Source organism: Pavona decussata, unplaced genomic scaffold (assembly GCF_977016875.1).
Source record: "Pavona decussata unplaced genomic scaffold, jaPavDecu1.1 SCAFFOLD_3, whole genome shotgun sequence".
Lineage (NCBI taxonomy): Eukaryota > Metazoa > Cnidaria > Anthozoa > Scleractinia > Agariciidae > Pavona > Pavona decussata.
Genome location: NW_028145427.1, coordinates 625837 through 645000, shown reverse-complemented (window position 1 = coordinate 645000; position 19164 = coordinate 625837). Strand labels below are relative to the sequence as shown.

The 19164-nt window shown below is 37.6% G+C and overlaps 4 protein-coding genes and 1 pseudogene across 17 annotated transcripts in view; 4 read left to right on the top strand and 1 right to left on the bottom strand.

Moving 5' to 3' along the window:
* LOC146489759 (collagen triple helix repeat-containing protein 1-like) overlaps positions 1-15437 on the top strand; it is a 26790-nt gene extending 11353 nt beyond the window's left edge. The window contains exons 1-4 of one of the 5 annotated variants that reach the window (XM_085094452.1): positions 12623-12663; positions 13803-13933; positions 14215-14541; positions 14904-15437. In XM_085094452.1, the coding sequence (XP_084950578.1) occupies positions 13826-13933; positions 14215-14541; positions 14904-15260 (792 nt within the window). In that variant the 5' untranslated portion in view covers positions 12623-12663; positions 13803-13825 and the 3' untranslated portion in view covers positions 15261-15437. Of the gene's footprint in view, positions 1-12622; positions 12664-12908; positions 13445-13465; positions 13608-13802; positions 13934-14214; positions 14542-14903 lie in introns of those variants that run through there. The other 4 variants (XM_085094325.1, XM_085094398.1, XM_085094494.1 and 1 more) reach the window with 4 other exon arrangements.
* Positions 1-19164, bottom strand: part of LOC146489752 (contactin-associated protein-like 2) — a 229053-nt gene that overhangs the window by 90068 nt on the left and 119821 nt on the right. The window lies entirely within an intron of this gene.
* LOC146489758 (collagen triple helix repeat-containing protein 1-like) overlaps positions 674-19164 on the top strand; it is a 52304-nt gene continuing 33813 nt past the window's right edge. Inside the window, exons 1-2 of one of the 7 annotated variants that reach the window (XM_085096051.1) lie at positions 674-692; positions 2708-2760. The gene's annotated coding sequence lies outside the window, so the exon portion shown is untranslated. Of the gene's footprint in view, positions 693-2594; positions 2761-3304; positions 3329-3949; positions 3975-19164 lie in introns of those variants that run through there. The other 6 variants (XM_085095982.1, XM_085095764.1, XM_085095890.1 and 3 more) reach the window with 6 other exon arrangements.
* On the top strand, positions 2724-5390 carry LOC146489760 (collagen triple helix repeat-containing protein 1-like; annotated as a pseudogene). The gene is made up of 4 exons (XR_014859645.1): positions 2724-2760; positions 4170-4279; positions 4525-4839; positions 5032-5390. The product of XR_014859645.1 is annotated as a collagen triple helix repeat-containing protein 1-like (transcript).
* Positions 8038-19164, top strand: part of LOC146489756 (collagen triple helix repeat-containing protein 1-like) — a 74792-nt gene continuing 63665 nt past the window's right edge. The window contains exon 1 of the mRNA XM_085094153.1: positions 8038-8448. The gene's annotated coding sequence lies outside the window, so the exon portion shown is untranslated. The remainder of the gene's footprint in view (positions 8449-19164) is intronic.

Here is a 19164-nt window from a genome sequence, read left to right as displayed (position 1 = left end):
TGAACAGATAGTTTTGAAATTTACATGTCAGTTTTGAACATCGCAGGCGAGATTTCAGAGTTTCGTTTCTATAGAAATTACCCTAGTTTATTGACGGTATAAAGCTATGAATTTTTTCTTTACATTACAAAAAATAACAATCATTTCTCAAGTATTTTGAATTTTGTTTGTTCAGTTAATGCGTCTTTTTCGGAAAGATTTCTCAAGATTCCATTCAAATGCCGGTCATTTAAAACAAAAAGGAATTCGAATGTTCATTTTATTCTCGGAAAAACTGGTCACGCCTGACTGGTAGACTGTATGCTATCATGATCACGTACGGGAATTGAGCATAACCGTTGCGTAATAACGTTATTATAAGGTTTTGCATGGGAGGAAAACGTATTTGGAGGCAGAATTACGAAATTTTTAACAAAAATTACCCACTTAAACTCCTTTGCGCATGCGTGGCTATTCCAGTATAGTTTAAGTTCCACTATTTTTACTCTTTTTACCATATGGTATACATGTATAAAACTTCATATCGTTTTTCTTTTGCCACCAACTACCTGTTAATATTTCGTTTCCTTTTCCTTTTACAGATGTCATTACACTCACTGTTTCATCCTTCATTTGGTTTGAAGTTTGGACCAACAGACCGCGGGCGATCCTGATTGAAACAGGGAGTCAAGCGGGATGTTAAAATGCAAATGGTCAGTAATTCGAGTGCAAAATATATTGTAAACAATGTAGTAGTCTCCTTTTTTCAGTCTAAGTCACCTGTTCTATAAAATTTTCATTCAAACTGAGACACTCACAGTATGTTGGGGAAAATCAATACAACTTCAAGTGTGGTTTCAAGCCAAAACGTGATCCGGCTTTGTAAGCGACTGTTCTAATCGAGAAGAACCAGATGTCGTGTAACCACCATGAAGGATCTGTCAACCCCCCTTAATTATTAAGGATAATGGCTGTTTTGACAATGTTGTCCCAATGCAACTAATAAGTTATAAAACATTATAGATCACACTATGATCCTTTACATTAAGACGCAAATCACTAAATTCACCGTAATTTGAAAGTGATATCAATGTATTTGTGCGAGAGTCCACAGAATCTCGCATAGATTTCTCGTGCACTTTCTCGTTCAAAACGTGATAGACACAAAAATGCAAGCAGAACAGAAAGTTTCCAAAAGTCTGAAGGAAATAGAATAAGCCTTTTTTGGAAGATCTGAAGTTTAATTTGCCTCAAGTAAAAAGGGGATTAGAAGTCGATCACAGTGCACTTTGTAGTAATATAAATACTGTTTTCTAAAACACTTCATTATGCAGTCGAGTGTTTTGCTGTGTACAAACCCAGACTTAGCAAAGCATGAAAGCATCGAGTTGTTGAGATTAATGCGACACGTGAAATTAAACTTTTATTTTTTTAATTTATGTAAAATAACGTAAACTATATAAGTAACTACTTAATTTAATAATCATAAAATACTCCATAATCCAGATATTCAATTTCTTTTTTTCATACTCACACTGAATTACTCGTCGCCGGCGAAAAACTTTTCGACCGCTAATATTCCAAAAAACGAATCGTTCTTGTTCTGCTCCGAACATTCTTTCTAAAAGAAACCATCGACGGAAGGGGATAGATTGAAGCTTTCCGATCTCCAAATAATTCAGAATGATGCCTTTTCTGTTCTAGTTGTGCTATAAATTGAAAAAGACTGATTTACACAAATCGATTTATCGATCAGCTTAGCACCTTTATTCGCCGCATGGGTTAATTTACACGTTACAATTTGTCGACCGATTTCTTTACCCTTTCGTATTAAAACAAATTTGACTGTTCGCTAATTTTCTTTGTCAAATTGGGCCAAATCGGCCCGATTAATCGGTTCGTGTGAATAATTGGCCTGAGCAGTTTGTCTCTTTTGTCTAGGTAGGTTGTAGCCTTTTGTCAACGTTCGAACACACAAGTCAAATGCTGCGGTATTCTTCAACTGAGGTAAAAATGCCTTTTTAGTAATGTAAAAATTCAAATCGGTTTGATTTTCTTAACACGTTTCTAGGTCCAGGATCAAACTTCTCTTCTTCGCGAGATTTCTACTATACAGTATTTACAGTAACTTTAACTCTGTTGGATATCTACCAGAAACAACCTGAATTGAAAAAAATGGATTGTTCATAGGCTTAAGACAAACACATGTACATCTTGTCATCTCATGCAGCTTATTGTAGTTCACATATCAAAGCTTGTGAGATTTGACAAAATTAGGGCACCAAAAATCGGTAACGACGGACGGCAACGGACATTTTATTTTTATTTTCCAGTTACTAGTAATGCTCGGAAGGATAAGGAATTTTTGGTGGAGGGAGAAAAGAAAAGCTTTTACAAAATTCATGACGATTGTGTGAAGCAGAGATAAGATAACCAAATAAAACGAGTCGTTTGATTGGACGAATCGGCGTTGGACCAAATTGACTCTAGCAAATAGCATTGTTAGTTAGAAAAAAGATAATCAATATGTATATTGTTCAAGAAACTTGTTCTGACGAGAAATTTGAAAAGCAGAGGAGACGAAAGTTAGGATAACAAGAGGAAGAAGTATCTTTGTTAGCTGCGAAGAGAAACGGCAACATTGGTGGTGTGAGTATACCGTTTGCTTTTTTATTCTTTGATCATTTTATGGGTAAACATAGCAATTAATCTATTTTCTAATATTTAGGTTTTGGTCTCTCGTTCACGGTAGACAAAGCAAGCTTTAGTCACAGCTCAAAGGTAAGTTATTTACATGTGCGAAATGCAGTATTTCCAAATATGAACTTTGAGTATGGTGATTATGTGAGCTTCGACAATTTGAGAAATATATCCTCGTGAAATTTTCTGCCTGTAGATAAAGCATTGAAGACCATATGACACACGGTCTGCTTTGATGCGTGTGTGTATAAATCCCTATCGAGCCTTTACAGAAAAAATCCATTGTAGGTTTTGGATTGGAAAACAGAGTGATATCATCTTTTCTTCCCTTCTGTTGAAAGATGATCGAGAAATCCGGTACTTTGTACAGAACGCAATGACCCATTAACTAATATACCATTAACTCAAGCTGTATGGAGTTTGAATTTGATTTCATTAGAGATGAGGGGAGCGTCGCTAAGCCAAACTGAGGGATGCCAGTGTACGCAGTGTTTCGCTTTTGGACAGTGTAGGGCTGAAATTGTGAGAAGAAGCAATGTTGTCCTTTTTTGCATTTTATCGTGCTTCTTGCAAAGAAGTGAACCTAATTTTCTCTTTCATTTTTAAGATTTTTGTTTCCGCCCAGCTTCTGAGGCACATAACTTCAAAGGTGAGTGAATAAAATTTAATGATACACGAACGTTTTGTTAATTTCCGATACACTTATTCGGTCTCACAATTGCTGATCATTTCAAATTATAAACTACTGCGTTCTTGTAACTTTTTCCATGCACGATGATTAATTGACCATTTACTTATTAAGTAATGTACGTCTTGCTTAAATGTCACGAATGAAGCATTATTGGGTCATTTTTTCATTTCCTCACTCTAGAACTTGAAAAGAGAGAATTCCTTTGTTTAAACTACAAACTTAGAGATAGGGATCCTGATACGGATTTGGAAGCCACTAGCACAATAATTAATAATTAAAGTTCAATAATTTACATTCAAATACGTTCACGAACTTGTGAAACTTTGTTCGTCCTATTCTGGCTTACTACGTAATCATAGCATTAAAACTAGTTTTAACCCGACCATTATTTAAATAAACCCAACAGACTTGAACTGTTAAAAGTCATATGATTGGAACATTGTAAATTCTCTAACCAATAAGAACGAGCGACGTATTTTTACATCTGATCCGTAATAAACTCGTAAACTTGTTTTAACGTGAAAATGTCAACCACCAGGGCAGAGGTAAAACGGTCAACCGTTTTGTAGAGAGTATCATTTGCTTCCACCATCGCAGGATTAAGGTAGGCGCTTGATCGCTAAATATCAGTTATGAAGATGAATAGGGCTTACATTAATTAACATCTATGAATTTAACCAACGAGACTATTTAGAAGCAATTCAGTTCATCTCATGAAATGCGATAGTTATTCAAGTTGAACTTAGGTTGACCATAATAAATATAAATTTTGTTACTATTCTTTTTACAGTTTTTACAGCTCAGAGAATATCGATGGCCCGATCTCGTATAATCTATCTACTGACTATCATGTTACTCGTCACCTTGTGCTCTGCAAAGGACAACAGAAACAGTAAATCACGTGACAAGGTGAGTTTATCAAGCTAAAATAGCAGCTGCCTAAAAAAATCTAGAGTAATAAAAGCATTTCTGAATCATGTGCCAACGGACAGTAAAGAGAATCGTAAATAACCTAAATGGATTTCAATTTCAAAAAAAAAAATGGATTCACTTAGACATGAACGTTAGATTACTTAGGGACAGGAACAGTTGTAACGGCTTGAATCATATTCCGAAAAGGCTCTAATAGCATTCTTGTTTCTGCATTCTACCAGCCTCCTTCATTTTGTAATGGGGGACAATCCGGGACTTGGACATACATGGCATGTGTCCCGGGATTTCCTGGGTCACCTGGCCGTGATGGAGCCAAAGGAACCCTGGGCAGCCCGGGAAAGACTGGACCCCAAGGACCATCTGGTGCGGAAGGAAAGAAAGGAGCAAAGGGAGAACCTGGGATCCAGGGTCCTGCCGGCCAAAAAGGACAGCGAGGGGACAAAGGTGACAGTGGAACTCCTCGGCTGTCTTCACACATGAACTGGAAGGAGTGCACCTGGAAAAAGGAGGATGGCAGAGATTCAGGCGAGATATATGTGAGTGACTTTCCATCATGATCATTTCATGATAAATTAAGTGTTTATGGTCACACCTTTAATATCTTGATAAAAACACAAAAAAAATTATAAATCCCACAATCTCTAATTTTGTATCTTTGTCATTTCTCCTCGCAGATAATAATAGTTATAATTCCCAGTTTTTATTCATTCAAAACCATTTTTTAACAGCACTGCGAATTCATGAAGAAGTACACAGGCACTGTGCCCTCCATGTCTACTTTGCTGGTAACCTCAGGATCCAAATCTGTGACAACTGCTGTAGCCGCTAGTATTTCAAGTTCAATGGCGCCGAGTGCAGTTCTCCTGGGTCTATTGATGGTGCATTCTTCATGTGGCATGGAAGGAGGCACAGTCTTTACCGTCACCGCCACATTGAAGGTCACTGTAATAAAATTCAAAAGGGAAGGGTGCGAGTGGGATTCTGGGTTGGAAAGTGTACCACTGGCCACAAGCGTGCTGACGCATACACTGGTTGGCATTCAATGTCACGGATCTTCATCGAAGAGGTGCCAAAAGCTCAGCAGTAAACACGTCACATGTGATCAACTGGACTTTTCATTTTAATAAATATTTTAAACAAAACTGTAGAAAATGAGTAAAATCATGTACAAGAACACTGCAGTGCTGATTCAGTGGAAATCATAGCAGTAGGCTTTAAGTTTTGTTTGTATCAGTTGAGCAATAAAGTCCAGGAATGTTAACAAATGGCTGCTGTAATTTGTTTTATACACCAATTGCAATCCTCTGATGCCGGTTAACTTGCTGTTAAAGAGTATTGCCAAACTTCAGTGTCAGATTCTTTTCAATACAGAGCAGCTTCAGAGAAATTACTAAAATCCTAAATCTTTACAGCAACAGTTATAGATTTCACTGCACTGGGAGCAAGAATGTTTTATTACCTGATCCTAACATAATCAAAATGAAAACTTCTAAAGAATAAAATAGATATGTTTTTTGCGGTGTCTTTCAAATCTGATGACTAAAAGTCTATGTCACGAGACACAACATGTAGATGACTCAAGTGGCAACGTTTATCGGATTGTTAGGAAAGCAAAAATAATGTATTACCTTGAAAAATATTAAGAGTGTCATACGACTGCTTTGCGGTTTGAGTTACGTGCGCGTTGGCTTCTATGACGTATCTCTTTTCCTCATGAACTTGCATCACTCCTGCATCTCAGTCCATTCTCAATCATACCTTAACAACTAAACCACTTGTTGCGTACGCGTTTAGAAATAAGAAAACTATAAGTCGCCAACTCCCAACTCCAGATATCTATTTCAGGCTGCTGGATTTTTTTTTTTAAATCTGTTTTGCAATTTTTGGATCGCGACACAATGCCTGTCTAAGCCCTGTCTAAGTATTGGCTGCTAAGGAACAGTTACAATTATAGCTCGTGCATATGATATTTGTACGGTTCTTAGTTTTTACAAAGGAAAGCAACAAAAAAAAAAATCACTTCTATCGCATGTCCATCATGTTCAGGCGATGGGATGGGAGGGAGAGAAGACGAAGGCTACTCTCTTCTTTGCACTAACGGTGAAACGCTAACAGTTTTGTTTTTATGGGTGGAGGGGCGGGGAAACATCTTTCAAATTAGATGCGTACACCAACGAGTATAGCGATGCCTTCTCCCTCCCAGATGTTGTTCCCAGGCCTCTTCAGTTTTGTTATTCTATGCAAAGCTTTTCTCACTGTTTCTTCCTCAAAAACAGCTGATTTTTGTTATTAAATCCGGAAAATATCGTGGGGCATGAAGTCTTTTTTTCATGAAGTTTTTTAAGTTTTGGATGCATTTCTTCGATGCTTGTGAGTTTTTCGGGGATTGAATTTATTCCTAGTGGAGACAACTGATCAGAAACTAATAAAGTCGTTATAAAACGAGAACTTAAAAAAATCTTATGGCACTTCTGTACGGTATTTTTTAAATGCAATATTCCTTTTTAAAAAAGGGGAAGCGGCGTTAAGTAGACATACTCAAACGGGTTTCTGTATCAAATAGTGTTACTGTAGCAGCGCAGGAGTAGACTTTTCCGAAAGACAGTTTCGCGAGAAAGAAAAAATTTTGCCGGAACGTAAACAAGAACACACTAAAATTATATACCCTTCCAGTGAGGGGAAAATCCCTCGGAACGATTTAAATGCCCTTCCCCCTCCCCCTTCTTAAGTGTTCTTCATTCTCGAGTGGCTATTCCTAAAATAAAATAAGAAGAGGAAAAAAAGAAGAGGATCCAGGAACTGATTATTTTCAGTAATAGCCATCTGACAATTATGGGCTACTGTACCCACCTTATGCTCTTGATTCACAGACAAGTGAACTGTCCTTGCCCGTGGAAGAAGTCTTCGTCTTCTCTTGAAACACACTCGAGGGCGACTAGATTCTAATTTTTACGATACAACAGCAGTGAATATGCGTCTGAGTACAATTGTTGCTGTCTTAGAGGACCCTCCGGCCCACGGGAAGGATGTACGCTAGCAAAACAAGATACTCCATGTAAACTATTATCGTTTTTTTCTTTTTATAACGAGCACTGTTCTTTTTTTTTTTTTCTAATATTGCGAGAAACATAACTAAGATTATGGTCAGGCAGGAAGAGGCCTGGGTATGGAATATATGTAGTGTTTGCAAGTCAGAATCACTTTAGTGCCTTCGTCGTGCAAAAGTATGCTTTCTATTGTAACTTTGTATTTATTTGTACAAACTCATCGCTTGTCAAATAATAGAATTAAACAGCGGCGCACACAATATTGCTATCTGGCTGACCACAAAATAAACGTCTATCTCGCTGCGTTTGGCCCCGATTTGTTTTAGCTGTGTACACAAGGGCTTGAGAAGAAGCCTCCATATTTTTCCCAGGATAAGGTCGAAGAAAATCCGGGAAGGAAATACTTTACGGTGACTGTGTGCAAACCACGCAGCTGTAGTTTATCTAAAATTCGGCCCAAATTCTGATGGACTTTCGAAAAATACGCCGCTTTTCCAGTAATATGCTCAACTGCGTTCATAAATCATAGGGCAACACAATTTCGAAATCACTGGTAGGGCCTAAGAGTTTTTGAAACATTTTTATTTGGCAGTTTTGATTACAGGAACTCATTCGTAAATGTGAGACTATTAATTTACGTGTCGTTGCCGAAGGAGAATTCGCTATGTTAAGTAAATATCATTCTATGATAAACACTAGATTCAGTGCTACATTGTTTGTTTAAGAAAACACATACAGAAACGCAAATCAGCTGTTCATTGGATAAAGAGAAAAATGTCACCAAAAACGCTTGCCTCAAATGTCAGCAATGAACAATTGAAAACAATGGATGCGAGATGAATATCAAACTGGTGGGAACACGAAACTGGCGTCATAAATAATCACTGAACTGAATCATTATTTTCTGTGTTCGAAGCGTAGCTTATCATCGAAATTATTACGGCATTTATTGGTTCAACGGTGTTAGAACATTTAGATGGTCGCTTGAGAAACATTTTTTTGTTGGTCCAACAAGGGTATATGTAAAATGTTCTACAACAATGTTGGAATGTTTAGCCGCTGATTTATAAGTAAAGAAAATTCAGAAGATATTTAGAGGTAAGTTCACTTTTTCTCTTTCACCAATTGTTTTCCTAAAACTTCTAAAGTTAGATGATGTCAGATGTACATTGTGGCGGGCGCTTTTACACTTCACAGTTTCGGTATCAAAGATCCCGTCTATTCAGTTGTCCCACCGGAAGCCGAGTGGATCTAAATTGAAAAATATTATAGTTGTATTTCACATATTATTAAGGTCAGTCAGTTAGCCGACTCAACAATCGGCGATTTGTAAGCTACCTAAATGATTGATTGGCTTATAGAGGATCCATTACTTCTTAAAGCGAGTTCAAGGGAAGTATATACTCAGATGGGCAAAATTACAAAATACAGTCAGATGAGTTGAAAATATTTAACTTAGTCTACTATACTTTATACGTTTATTTTTTATGAAAAGTGCAGGCGAATGCATCTTGAAGGCTCTGTCTACCCGTCTTAATTATTAAGAATTATGTCTGTTTTTGAAAATCATTCAGTTCGTGACTCAACGATTTGTAAGCTACGTAAATGCATGCCGGATTGGCTTACATCGATTTAGTTCTTCTTAAAGCGAGTTCAGTAGAGGTTTCGCAACATAGAATCATGGCTAGTTCTTGTGTTGTGCACTACTAAGTAGCGTACTGTTATTTTTTCAGTTGTATTGCAAATCTTCGTTGACCATTTGAGCATTTCGACAGGAAATACAAACCGACCTTAAAACCGACCGCACGACACAGGAGTAAACATAATTTATATACGACATCTAAATCTGCATGATTATTCTTTAGCCATTACATGTTAACATTTCGTTCACCTTTCCTTTAACAGATGCCATCACACTCATTGTTTCGTTCTTGATTTGGTTTTTAAAAAATGATTCAACATTTGTACCAACAGACCGCCAGGGAAACCGGTTGAAACAGGGCATCAAGCCGGAAGTTACAATGGTCAGTAATTCGAGCACAAAATATATTGTAAACAATGTATCAATCTTCTTTTTCCATTCAACTATTGTTTAAAGTATACAAAAAGAATGAGCAACCCATTGTGCGTTGGCGAAATAAATCTAACTTCAAGCGTGGTTTCAAGGAGAAACGCAATCTTTGCACTGAAATGCATGTTCCAATCGAGAAGATTCAGATACCGTAAGATCAAAATGACAAAGTGCGTCATCTTACTTCGCTAGATTAACCTTTCCAAAGTCAGACGCCTGTCGAATTAAAATATGAAGTCGACTTTATATGTTTCTTTTTCATGAAAAAAGTAAACGGACCCATCTTGGAGGCTTTATCTGCTGGTCCCTATTCTGAAGAATTATGCCTGATTTTGGGAATTTTGCCGCTGTTTTGGGTTATAAAACATGATTGATCGCATTATAACGTTGGTGTTTGTCCTCGGTTAAAACGTAAATCATCAATTCACGGTACAAGGGCACGCGGTACATTTCGCTGGGTATCTGTTTGGAAGGCCTCAATCGACTCAGAACTGAATTTGGATTAAGACCTAAAGTAAATCTGCAGTTTACTTCTGCAAAATTTCTGCTCAACAATTCCTAACACAAGTAATTTCTTTCGTTATAAAAAGAGCAAATATGTTGCTAAAAACGTGAAAAAAATATCAGCGCAAACCAAACAACAGCAAACGTAAATTCGGGATTTAAACTTTTGTTCCCTAAAACGTTTTGCAACTTAAACTTCCACGAGCTAAAGTATCAAAAGAGATCAATGTGTATTAGCTTACACAAATATATCTGAGCAGCACAAAATGATCTGGGAACACTGGAAACAATGAAATACTGAGTCGAGTGCCCCGACGGTATCTGAAAAGTGATATCAGTATATTTTGTGCGCAAATCCACAGAATCTCTCGTAGATTTCTCGCACATTTTTTCGTTGAAAACGTGATAGTCACAAGGAGAATAGAAAGGCGCCTTAAAATAATTATCCCAAAGTCTGAAGGAGGCATAACATTTCATAAAGAGTGCAGTTATTAAAATGTTACATTACGGCGGAGTCTACAATGATTTGTTCATCTACTCGGATTACTGCCACCTCTTATTTTATTTATTTATTTATTTATTTTTTAATTTTACTTTCCAAATTTGGAGCTAATTTGGACTGAAAAAAAGGGGAAAAAAGCCACCGTTCTAATAAGTCTTGGTATGGACTTTAACTGCATGAGAGTAAGTAACATTTTCGCCAATCTCAGCCCCAATGTTCCCAGTCTGTTCCCGTAAAAATTATTTTGATAAAAGAGACTAAAAAGCTCTGAAAGAGCGTATGCAAATATAATGGCCCTATAAGCCGTCCGTGCACAAACACGGATTTTAATATGTTACCTCTTTCTTTGGCCATTATTATTACATATTGATATTTCTTTTTCTTTTTCTTTTCAAGATGTTACCGCACTGGTTGTCTAAGTTCTTCATTTGAATGAAGGTGATTCAAAGTGTGCATCAGCAGAATGCGGGCAAACTCGATGGGAAAATGGTTAGTAATTCGACTGTAAAATATATTGCAAACAATGCATCTTTCTCAATTTTTCCAGTAATTAAATATATCTTTTATAGGGTAAATCACTGATATATAGAGGATAAAAAATGGCACAGCGTCCTGGGATGAAATCAAACTTTACATGGGTGGGTTCCAAGCGAAATCGAAAACTTTGGTATGAAACGCGTGTTCCAATCTCCACGATTCAGCGACTGTTACATCTTACTTCACTCAATTGAATTTTCTTAGGTTTGATGAGTTGACAAAGATTTATGTTGTCTTTTAAGCATAATAAAAATCACCTTCTGATCTTAATGTCGCATATAAAGTGCAAGATTGACCTCTATTAAGGCTATTTCTACCTGGATTAACATTGGGAATTATGTCTGAACAATATGTCTGAGTTTGACTGAACTATTGTTGAGATTGTAATGTTACACAAAAAGGTGAAAAAAATTGTAAGTCATCCTATGCATTTTGTGCAAATATCGCAGCTCGAAAAAGAATTGAAAGAAACAAAGAGTGAACAAAACAGAGACTGGAAGACTCGATTTGAAAATCCGAGGAAAATATATAACAACACGTATTTAACTGGTTTGATTATGAAATTCAATATAAATCTGCAATAAAATGTGTGTTAAGCCAAAAGGACATAAGAGTCGAGTGGACGTGCAAAGTTCATTGTCATAATTTATAAATGAGAGCGACAATGAAATCGGCTGGGAACGCAAATTATATTGATGACATTAGTGAGAGGATATTAGAGCTTTCGCGAAGTAAAGTAATGGCAACAAATAAGTTTCACTTATTGACGTAATTTTAGCTGTTCTCCTTAGTATGTTGTTACAAATCATAGCCGGTCCATTCTGTTGAACTAATTGTTTTTCAAACCTGTTCTGACGAGAACATTGTTAGCAAAAGAACCAAGAGTTTAGTAAACAAGAGAGAGAAGCAGACTTTTTTCTGCTGTACAGAGCAACAAAAAGACATAGCGTGAGTACACTTAATTTTGGTTGCGTTTATATATGGGAAATCCCATTGTACTGGCAAACCTAACAAAAGCTGCTTTCTTCTTTTATTGAGCTTTAGGTTTTCACTCACTGTAGACCGTGAACCCAGGCATTAAGCTGATTATGATATTTTTAAATTTCATCTAACGATAATTCAAAAAATTCGTCTAGCCACGTAGTTCCTCAGTTTTAAAAAATCAATTCAAAGGACAATTTTCGTCGATTTCTTGACGTAAAGCAGTGAAGCCCACCACAGAAACAGAACTATATCTACGAAACCATGCTTTCTGAAAAGTACGGTTGGGTCACGTCCTCTGGCTTGAAATTTACTGAATATCTCTTAAAGATACAGCATACAGAACGGAACGGAACTTAAGTTCGTTCATATTAAAAGTCGTACATCATCAATTGAGGTTTTAGCGAAACTAACCGACCATTTCAAAAATGCGTTCAGTTCGTATGACACAGAGGTTGTTCTTTGATATTTAATGACCAAATGTAAGTTAGTAATTGGTTAATTATGGAAGAAAAGGAATACTGTATAATTATTATGAAGCTATTTAGCTGGCAAGTGTAACGTTCATGATGTAAAAATGAATTCTTCTTTGTTTCTGGTAATGCGTTTCAATCTTTTGATGATCAATCAATATTAATTGACGCTCGTCATTCTCTTCCACTGTTCAGATTTTGGTTTCCACTTGGATCAGGTACCCAGGATCAAAGTTACGTTAAAGGTAAATGGAGATTTGTTTTTCTTAATGACTGGTATGACCAGTACTAGAAGAAAAATTAACTAATTTTGGTCCTTACAGAGAAAATCATCTTGAAATTAGGGTTCGAAAGCAAGTTTTAATCTCAGATAAAAGAGCTCACTTTGGCAACAACCAATTATTTGGGGGCGTTCTCCTTCCATAAATCATAGTGAAAATCGAGTGCTCAGTGCGATTTATTGAAAACTGGAGAAGGAAACTTGATTTAAAACTAAGTTTATTTATTTGGAAAATACTGATGAATCTGCAAGCATCATCATAACTGACGAATCATTTCAGTTTATCAACCAGTTGGTCCTCGTCCCTACTAAATTTAATGATAAAAAAAAACGGGAATTGTGCTTACTATTTTTTCTATATTCTCTTAATTGAAGTTTCGACTAAAACTATAGTTTGAAGATTGGGTTTAATAGTTGTCTCAGAAGATTTGACTTGATTTAGCAACATTCTGTAATATTTTGAATGACGACAGCTATCTTGTTTGTATTTCCAAGTTGTCCTAGTCTCCTCGCCACGTAATCAGTTTTGTTCAGTTGAACCAGATTTATCCTGAACATTATTAAAATAAACAGGATGCCCTTGCAAAATGCACTAACCAATAAGAATGCTCGTCGTATTTTTAAATTTCTTAGGTAATCAACTTGTTTTAACGTGCAAGTTGTTGAGTCACTATGAGGAGAGAAAGATAAATTGGCTGCCTGTAGACAAGTGGGCATCATATTGTTTCCACAGGAGCAAGAGTAAGGTAGGAATAATCGATAGGTCTTACGAGCGCAGGTGAGATTTAGTACAATTCCTTTCTGGGAATTAACGAATTAACGGGCCAAGATAAAGTAGCTTTATATCGTTTTGTTAGAAATATAGGAAACTAGATCCAATCTTATTACGTTTCACCACTTGTACATGAAGTAAGAGGAATGAATTTTCTAATTAATGTTTCTTCACTAACTTAATGGATTTTATTTCAATCGTATTTATTTTTTTAAGTGAATATCTTATGTCAATAACTATTTTGTATCTTGTTAGTTTATTTTATAAGCTAACAAATATTAGATTATTTTACTTGTCATTATCAATAATTCGGACATTTCATTGCTTTCCAGTTTTCACAGGTTAGAGGATATCAATGGCGCACTTTCTGCTGACCATCATGTTACGTGTTGTTATTTTGCTGCTCATAACTTTCTGCTCTGCGACGAACAACAAAAACACTAGCAAACCACGTGACTACAGGGTGAGTTCATTATACTGAAATAGCAGCTTCCTTATTAGTTCGATATACACCGAAGGCCTAAAAGACACGTAGAATTAAATATATTCTAGAAAATTCCCAAAATTACTAAAATGCGACTAAGATAAAGTTGATGGGCTAGAGTGTGGAAATGAAAATCGTATAATTACTCAAATTCAACTTAGCAGCAAGACGAAAATTCAGCGCTGCAAACAAGTCGCGCGAAAACGCATGAAAATTGCAAAAAATTCAAAAAAATGATTTAATTGTTGTATCCATCTCAGTACCTTCCTTGTTGTGGTGGACAACCCGGCACAAATGGACAACCCGGTATGCATGGCATGCCGGGATCACCTGGGGCACCTGGCCGTGATGGACGTGATGGAGCAAAAGGAAACATCGGCAGCCCGGGAAAGACTGGACCCCAGGGATCACCTGGCGCGGAAGGAAAGAAAGGAGCAAAGGGAGAACCTGGGATCCAGGGTCCATCCGGCCAAAAAGGGCAGCTAGGGGACAAAGGTGACAGTGGAACTCCTCGGCTGTCTTCACACTTGAACTGGAAGGAATGCACCTGGAAAAAGGGGGACGCCAGAGATTCAGGCGAGATATATGTGAGTGACTTATATTTTCATATTTTCATGGTGAATTTTGTGTTTTTTGTGACACCTTTACTACTTTGAAAAGAAATTATCCCAAAAGGAACATAAAAACAAGTTATAAATCGCATCATCTCTATTTTAAGGATGTAATTTTTTCTCGGAAACCCAGTTCAGGTTGAATCAAATCCATTCATATTTAACAGCGCTGTGAATTCAAGAAGAAGTGCACAGACATTCCCTCCACGTCACAATTCTTGTCGTCTCTTGATTTGGCATTTTCCTTCAGTTACAGATGATTTTATCAGAAACGTTTCGTCATGTTACTTCATTATTATGTTTTTTTTTTTTTTTTTTTTTTTTTTTTAATGTAACAGCGCTGTGAATTTCTGAAGAAGTACACAGAAACTGCCCTCCATGTCTACTTTGCCGGTGACCTCAGGGTTGCCCACTGCGACGACTGTTGTAGCCGCTGGTATTTCAAGTTCAATGGCGCCGAGTGTAGCTCTCCTGGGTCTATTGATGGTGCATTCTACATGTTGCATGGAAGGAGGCACAGTCTTCACCGTCACCGCCACATTGAAGGACACTGTAATAACATTCACAAGAGAAAGGTCCGAGTGGGATTCTGGGTTGGAAAGTGTACAACTGGTCGAAAGAGTGCTGACGCAGTCACAGGCTGGGGTACAATGTCCCGGATCTTCATTGAAGAAGTGCCAAAAGCTCAGCAGTAAACACATGACACGTGATCAACTGGACTTTTCTTTTAAAAGAAGTCTTTTAAAGAAAGCTGTAGAAAATAACTAGAAATATGTAGAACACTGCAGTGCTAATTCTGAGGAAGTCATGCACATAGGTTTGAAGTTCAGTCTCATATCAGTTAAATAATAAAGCCTAGAAACATCACCAAATTGCTGTCAATGTTTTTTTTCCAACAGAGGAGAGAAGAAATTACTGAAATCCCTAATCTTCAACAAAAGTTGAACGGATGTTGGGCAAATGTTGGCCAAATCTTGAATGGAGTGTTCAGACGGCTTCAACACCAATCTAGAACAAAGGAAATGTTTTATGGATGTTGAATGAAAGTTAAAACTGATTTCTGAAATTGATTCAACACGCTTTCTACAAGCCGCTTTCAACATTTTTACGGGCTTTCATTAATGTTGGATGACCTGTTCAAACGCTTCCAACATTCAGCTCAACAAAGTGCTGAACGCATGTTGAACCAAATGTTGCATGCATCATGACCGCGCTTCCGCTCCTGACTGGACGTACTATTTCTGTCGTAAGTGAAAAAAATGATTGGTTTATAAAAGTGGCAGATTTCCATTCATCCAGTAAGTCCTGATTCGGACGCTACTATACTACACATTCATGTGACAAGCCTAACTGATCAATTAAGTCCGGCAAAAGAGTATCCTGCATTACAGACGTTTATTTAGCAAAGGGCTCCGCGCATGCGTATCATGCCTCGCCCATCGATGTCGCGCGCTTTGCGCTTGGCCAAAAGCCTCTGATACAGGCCAGCAAATAAAAGAGCGACGTCTGACTTAGTTTGATGCGGCACTTTTAATTTGGTGTGGCAAATATCCTATCAGTCGTTACCTTTGTGAGGATTGATAGTGCTGTAATAACGTCACTATTGTTTATAAGTGAGAAAAGAAATCATCTTAATTTCCAGTGTTTCATTACGGGACAAAGGTTAACAAAATACGCTGGATTACAGCCGCGTCAAAAGTGCTCCTTGGCGCGCGGCAGAAAATGACGTCACTGGTGGAAGTGATCGGGATCGCGGGATCGCCTCGCGCTCGGTCCCAAGTCTCAGACAAGAAGCTCGTCTTCCTTTAGTTGTGAGATTGCGTGGCGCTAAATTTAAAAATGACGCAAAACATGTACCCTTAAACGTCGTGTTACATTAGGCAATTACTTTGCGACTTGCCTCGTAATTTCCTTGCGCCTTTGCACCACAAGACACACAAAACGTCGCTGATTTAGCAACAGAACGGGAACGTCATTTGAGGACGCGAGAGCTCGCGGAATAGTCTGGACGCGAGTCTATTTCGACTATATATGGGCATTTTTGATGCGAGCGCCGTTGTCAACTGCCGTTCCCGTTCTGTTGCTAAATCAACCTAAAATGAACGCGTCCCGTAATGTTTTTGTCGGTCACCGTTGCACCAAGTCAGAACCAACTTCTACTTCTCGCAACGATTGCGGAGACAAAAAAATTGCGAGACTTGTTCATTTTAGGGCATGTTACAGTGGGCAATGATTCATGCAACTTTTGTCACAAAAATGAGCGATACGGGATCATACTTGATGAACCTGAATCATTGAAAATAAATCGTCTAACTTCCTCTTCATTTTTCCTGCTCACTTTTTGGAGTCAATTTTGCTGGATTTCAGTGCGAAAATTGCGCAAAATAGTGGTTATTTACAAAAGCGGTCGCTCGGAAATGACCGCTTGTAAATAGCCACTATTTTATGCAATTTTCGCACGGAAATGCTACAAAATTGACTCCAAAAAGTGAGCAGGACAAAGGAAGAGCCAGTTAGGTGAGGATAAAACGTTTTATTTTGAATTATTCAAAATCATCAAATCTGAACTCGTATCGTTCATTATGTGTTGTCTGTCTATGGCTAATCCAGCCTGCATAACCAGGCGTTTATTTAGCCAGTCGTGACGTAAACAAAATACTCGCTTCGCGGTCGATGTCTCGTGGGTCCCAGACGTCCTCTTTCTCCTTTCTCCTCAAACAGAATTGAGTCGTTTGAGGACAAGAGCGTAAGGAGCAGGGATGGCTTGGGTGGTGAAAACATTCACCTCCAACAAATGCGACCCGGGTTCGATTCCCCGAATCGGCGTCATGTGGGTTGAGTTTGTTGCTGGTTTTCGTTCTTGCTCCAAGAGATTTTTCCCTGGGTAGTCCGGTTTACCCCACTCCTCACACACCAACATTTCCAAATTCCAATTCGATCTGGAGAGTGTCCCAGTAAGTATACTGCGCTAAATAAAGTGACACTTACATAAAATGACAAAATGGGTTTTTTCTTTAAAAAAAAAGAAGAAGACAGATAACCTCTGGTAGCTGGGTAAATAAACACCCAACCATTCAGTTTGCTTACCAGCGTTTTCCCTCACACCAACACTTAAGTTAAGGACGCAAAAGACGACACATTTTGTGACTGTACACCAACTATTGCGTAATAGTTTATTTTGACATAAAACTTGATATGACAGCTCCGGCTTAAAGCTCTACATAGTTACTCTGCTATCAAGTGTAGTAATCACTAATTCGGGAAGTTTTCGTTATACTTCTCAAAGTACATCCGAAAGTTTTCTTTGTTCACATTCTGGAATAGCCACTAGATCTACCAAGGCAGTCTAAATCATACATACAAACAGACAAACGAACATGTCATGACACATACAATCTTGCATGTCACAAAAATTAAGATCTGTGGTGTTTTGGTTTTTCCTTTGAGTCAATATACAATATGTTGAAGATTGCAGGATACCTCTGCAAGCTAATTTCTGAACAAACAAGTCTTTTTTTAGGGGGGAGGGGAGAACACAATCATTTGAAGGGAGGAAGAGACTAAGCCTCTCTATCACATACTTAAATCTACACTGTTAACTAATCTACGTACACTTTCACAAACACGAACACCAACAACGAATAGAGACATATTTACTGTACAGCAATAGGTTCCTTTTTAAAAAATTCCCCAGGCCTTTATGACTTTTCTCTTTTAGTTTTCGTTCTTGGCTTCTGCTTTCAGCAATCAGAAGCAACGGAATAGTTTTCAATCAACCAAACATGGAACAGGGAGTTCAGAACTGTGGGGGGCAAATATTACAATTGAAGTCTCCTAATAAATTCAGGCCATCTACATGTATACTATTGTTTCCTTCCGCTAAGGTGAGTTAAAAAGCCTTTTCATGTTCATAATATAAATCTAAATTATTATATGTACTTATTCACACTTTAAAAGGGCAATATTCAGATTTGATAGTGAAATGAGACGTCTGCAAACAAAGAAAAGCTGGTCTAGTAACCCGGTATACAACAGAGAAATGCACATGACTTCATTTTATGACAACTTAAAAGAAGCCTTTTGGAGCTTCACTTTCACAAATAACTGCATACTTTGGGATATTTGTAATTAACTTTGTCAACCGGGTTCCACAGAGTAGAAGAAAATTCTCCAGAGTTTCCTGCGTCTTCAAAACAAAAACAAAAAAAGAAAGAAAGAAATTTCCTCACTACTGACTGTTATCGCTTGTTTTAGGTTTTAGGGGTAACAAAAGAACATCTTTTTACATTTACTCCGACAACAACCTTAAGAACACGTTTTCTTTGCCTGCACACTTTTGGTATTCTCAAGAAATGACAATTTTTAGTGCTCGAGTTACCTACTCTGAAAGACAGAGGAACTCTTACATAATAAATTCAACTTCTAGGGTAAAGTTTCTAGTTTCACAGAAGATAAGAACCAAAGAACGTCATGTGGAGACCACGCGCAAAATCCCCCGTCCCCCACCCCAACCAAATTCCTTCTCTCGGCTCAGAACATTACAGCGAACTGACAAGGTCCTGTGGGAAACCACAGAAAAATATAGGCTACACATTCCAT